At 34.5% G+C, this 5,074-nt stretch overlaps 1 protein-coding gene across 2 annotated transcripts; it reads right to left on the reverse strand.

Annotated features, from left to right (window-relative positions):
- Nucleotides 1-1,417: 1,417 nt before the first annotated feature.
- LOC115991945 (60S ribosomal export protein NMD3) lies at nucleotides 1,418-5,074 on the reverse strand. Of its 2 annotated transcripts, none has more exons than XM_031115937.1 (2): nucleotides 4,964-5,074; nucleotides 1,418-3,271 (listed from the first exon to the last, which is right to left on the reverse strand). In XM_031115937.1, the coding sequence occupies exon 2, from the start codon at nucleotides 3,267-3,269 to the stop codon at nucleotides 1,734-1,736; it is 1,536 nt and encodes a 511-aa protein (XP_030971797.1). In that variant the 5' UTR covers nucleotides 3,270-3,271; nucleotides 4,964-5,074; the 3' UTR covers nucleotides 1,418-1,733. The 2 variants fall into 2 exon arrangements, with proteins under 2 accessions (XP_030971797.1, XP_030971796.1); XM_031115936.1 differs by lacking the exon at nucleotides 4,964-5,074 and adding an exon at nucleotides 4,549-4,656.

Here is a 5,074-nt window from a genome sequence, read left to right on the forward strand (position 1 = left end):
GTGTTTGTGTGTGTCGTTTATGTAACCGTTTCAACTAAATATTTTCTTTTTAACTATTTAGTGTAATTTTGGAATTTTATTTTATTATTAATTTTTTTGGGAGGGAATTTAAAACAATTCTTCTCACTCACAAATTTTGTCATAATTTGTTAAAGTGGATAATCACTTTATCCCAACTATTTTGTCAACAAACTACATCAAATTTGTAATAAAAAGTGTCCCTAAACATTCTTGTTTTAAAATTTAGAAATAAAACTTTATTTGAGTTTGATTCAATTTAAATTCTCTAAAGTTTTTAAGAAGAGGAGGTGTCAAGGTGGAACTTTTATCCCGCAATTTTGTCACAAACTCTTAAAGGGTTGAGGGTTAATAGCGGATAAAAAGTAGTAAATTTATATGAAAATGATTGTTTATCATTCATAGTCAATCATTCATCAAGTTATGGCAAAAGTTGTAATCCTAGAAAAATTATTATAAGAATGATCAAGATACAATGTAAGGGTTTAAGATAAAATATAAGGTGTAACTTTTAAGTAATATCGTGCTTCTTTTCTAACTTCTAGTAAAAACATTGGAAATATAGATTAAAGGGATGTGTTAGGCATGTTAGTATCTTCCCCCCCCTTTTTTTTTTTTTTTCATAATTTCAATTAAATATTACAAATATAAACTCTCTCTATTGACTTGGTAGGATACCCATGTCTACATTCTATGGCACACAATCCCCGATCATGGGTTCTCCTCTAAGTATTGCTTAGCCGTACTGAAACAAAATGATATATATCACCATTATTAGTAGCATTAAGAAGTCAGTTATCAAATATTTGTTGCCTCTACATATACATATCAGACTTTTCTTGTTTTCCCATACAGAGGTCTAGATCTCTGACGAAATTAATGTGAATATAACGGCTGCTAGTTGCTACAAAGCAAATACGAGCTCAAAGATGAAGGAGACAATGTTTGGTTCCAATTTTAAAAACCAAACTATTAGAAAAACTACAAAAATGAGAGGTTTGAACTTTGAAGTATAGAAGTCCCAACTGCTTGTTGGAACATCAAGTGATCAATAATTTAAATAATTATTTATATAAAAAAAATGTCCATTGTAAAATTTTCAATTGATAAAAATTAGAAATTCAAGAAAGGTCGTATATAAGAAACAATCGAATACCAGTGAAACACAGGACCTAGCTATAACATTCAACAGGTTGAATAGAAATTGACCAGGCCGTATGTAACTCATTGATAGTATATAATACTTCTGCGGGTTGCAAGCCAATTAAGCAATATCATGTGTAAATCAAAATAAGTGCAAAGAAGACAAGCCGCAAGAATTTTAACCAACTGATCAGAATCACAACATGCAGCATACTGACTGCCCAATTAAGCAATTATGCAACAAAAACTTCAATGATTTATGAACCCAATAAAAACAAAACTGGAATTAGAAAATTTTAAAGCAAAGTTCAAACATAAAAGGCTTCAAAATCACAGAAGCTACTAACTCAACAAAAAAGCATACGTATGATACTTCTATATTGGCCATGTGATAAATTATTCAACAGCAACCAGCATATTTTATAGAGCCAAGAGCAACCCAATATAATCATACAAAATCATCAACAAAAATGCCTGAACCATTGTGTTTAAAATACGGAGGAAGAAGGGTGGTGGTGAACTTGTGAAGGGACAATGAGAGAGTAGGACAATGGATCAAAAGGTTCTGATCATCACTCCCTCATTTCATCATCTTCATCTTCTGCTTCTGCTTCGCTTAGATCAAGATCAGCAAGTAACTCATCCAATGGAATAGAAGGTACTTCATCTCCATCAGCCACAGATGTCATCTCTGATGGCTGGTAGTCTTTATTACGGTACAATGATATATTGAACCTCAATTCAGGGTTCTCCTCCAGATCTTTCAAGAACTGTTCATACTCCGAGTTAATCTTTTCTTGATCAGTTCTATTCTTATCATCAACTTCCATGTCAAGGGATTTAAGCTTCCAGGCACGAGGCTTCCCACGCTTCTTCTGACGCTTCTCTTCATAGCTTTTCCTTATAAGAATCGCTTCAGGGATGACCAGACCTTTGTGCTTCTCTATCTCAATATCATTACTGTTAGCCCCATATAAGTCATAACCAAGGGCATAATCTCCGGGGTTCAAAAGATGGCCTAGATGTGTTCTTATGTTGAAAATTGTATCATTTTTTCCAAAATCTGATACTCGGGCCACTTGTGCATCAGCTAAAACATACTTGGAGCCACCAACATTAACTTCAGAAGAAATTATCTCCACATCTAACACAATATACTCCACCAGCTGCCTGCTTGTAAGTAGAGACTTAAACGGTAACCTCCAATACTGATCAGCATCCAAGTAAGAAATCCTTAAGGTCAACGGGTCAAGCAAAGCAATGCTGTTGGTCACTTTGGTGCAAATCACCAATGGGCCAAGATTTCCCAAACTAGCAGCAACTTTGAGCGGCAAACAGATCAAATCCTCACGACATATTGGGCAGATTTCAACTGAGAATGTATATTTGTAATTATAGTTATTACTCTTTATATCATGGGAAACAAGCTGTTTGTCATTGCGACTCTTCATTGGAGCAACCTTACCAATGAATTCCACAAATTTCACACCATGACTCCGGTTAGAGAAAAAGAAGTCGATACCTTGTTCCATCTGCTTAATCTTTATGGCAGAAGCAGCAGCACCGTGCTTCAGAATTAGCTGCTCCAAATAAAAGAAAGTACGCCTGTGAGAAACATGCTGGCGCAGTTGCACTGCTGCAACCCACTGGTCAGGATTGGCCTGAACTCTTGAACAGGATTCACACATGTGCTCTTGCTGAACATATTCAACCACATATGATTGTTCAAGTATTGCTCCATTAAGAACCTCTTTCTGAACTTTCAATTTGACCTTAATCCTCTTGGAATGGGGTTCGGTCCAAATGAATTCCGCATGTACCAATCTTACCTTGTTCAAATTCTTCAGCCTCTTCACACAGAATGTCAACAGCTCTTTTGATTCCAATTGAGCTTTGATCCAAGTTCTTGGTGGCTGCAAGTAGCTGTTGCACTCAGGGCAATGCATTATGATCACATGCTTCTGTAGACCTTCTGTGATGTCAACTTCAGAGCGCAAACACTTTACGCACATATTGGCAGCATTTGGTGCCATTGGAATACCACATTTGCAACATAAAACAGTGCCAACGGTTTGTGGAACCACAAACATACCTGCTTCCTCTGCCATGGCTGTTGATTGTAACAATAAAATTTTATAAAAAGTAAGTACTTTAAGGTTAAGGACAAGAAGGACAAAAGCAAGAAAATAAATACATAAATAAATCTGTACAGATCAAGTATGGCTTCGCAATTTAATCACATATGCTTATAATAAGACAAAATTAAAATCACATGACAAAAATCAACTGTAAAAGAAACAATTGTATCTCCTGTACAGCTAATTTATACAGAAATATTTTATATCACAAATTACAATTTCTTTTAGTTCTTTATGCACAAAAAATTTATAAAAATACAAAAGCACTCCATTGACGATAGATAGAATATAATTCTGGACTTTGCAAGTGAAACTAACCCTTATAAATTGGGTTGGAATATTTGCTAGATCTTCATGGCCATAATGTAGCCAAATTCTAAGTTTGTTCTTCTAGTCTACATACTTATTTTATTGGGGAAAAAGGTCTAAAACTCATAGGGATCCATGGAGGAGAACAATTGACAAATTTATTAAATTTAAGAGTAGAAGAGCTGATATCAAGCTGAATCAAAATTCAGCAAAACAATAAATTAGACGCATTCAGAGAGACATCAAGTTATAAGCTAAAACAAATTCATCAAATGGTCCCAAACGATTAGAAAACCATTATGCAAAAACGAAAGCATTCATACTAGTTATATAACAACAAGAAATAGACCAAAACTGTCGCCCTCATCGCGCCACCACCAACATAGCTAGATATTACCAAATTAGATTGTAATGAGCTAATGCACCAATCAATTTGCTTTAAAAGATCACAACCATATTCAACAAATTTTCCAAAGAACTCTCAACTTTGTTAACAACCAACTCATATATATTTGCATGAAGAATCTGAAATTGTTGCTTCTATGAACGAAATCTAAAAGAACCCATTTCCAAAAAAAAAGCATGGTCTTTCTATATCAGTAACATCATAAACAAAACAAAATTAAATTAAAAATCCTAAATTTTTGCATCTATGAATTAATCTAGAAGAACCCATTTCAGAAAAAAGTTATGTTCAAACAAATTACACCAAACCCAATTTGTAAAAAGCTCTAACACAAACATATTCATAAACAACAAACCCAACTCTTTCATAGCTCTCCTCTCTCTTATTTACAATCAAAACAGAGTAACAGAACAAAACAAACCACCAAAAAAAAATTGAGATACATCGAAAAACAGCCACAAAATCTTGGGAAACAAAAATCAAATAATCAAAAAACACAAATTGAAAGAGAAAAAAAAAAAAAAAAAATCAAACCTTTCAGCGTATAGCGGTGAGTTCTCTCTCTCTCTGTCGGTTTGGGGCTGCTGGGTTTATTAGGGCAATAACAAAATAAACGTTGAAAGCAAATGTGTTTTTTGTTTTTGTTATTTTGGGTTTCAGTTAATGGGTTTGGGTCTCTGGGCTGACTTAGTAAAATAAAGATACTGGGCTGGGCTTAAAATCAAAGGGCCAATAGCAAATAATTCAAAATAAAAGTCGCAAATTTCAATTGTTTAGGATCGACGATAAGGGTCCTATGCAAACCTAAACAGAGAGGCAGAACCTAAACAACTAAACTAAAATCAGAATGTAATGCAGATATAAAAAAAAAGTGTAAGCACTCGTGAACTTAGAGAATAGAATAAAGAGAGAAGAATTGGATTAATTGTTTGAGAACTATGAAACTTACCGGCGGTGTTGCGGCAGACAGGCGGGGGGGGGGTGAACAGCAGCTGAGAGGCGAGAGAGTCGAGAGTTCTGAGTTTCACATCAATTTTTATATGCTGGCTCAATTTTGAAA

The sequence above is a fragment of the Quercus lobata genome, chromosome 5 (assembly GCF_001633185.2).
Source record: "Quercus lobata isolate SW786 chromosome 5, ValleyOak3.0 Primary Assembly, whole genome shotgun sequence".
Classification (NCBI taxonomy): Eukaryota; Viridiplantae; Streptophyta; class Magnoliopsida; order Fagales; family Fagaceae; genus Quercus; species Quercus lobata.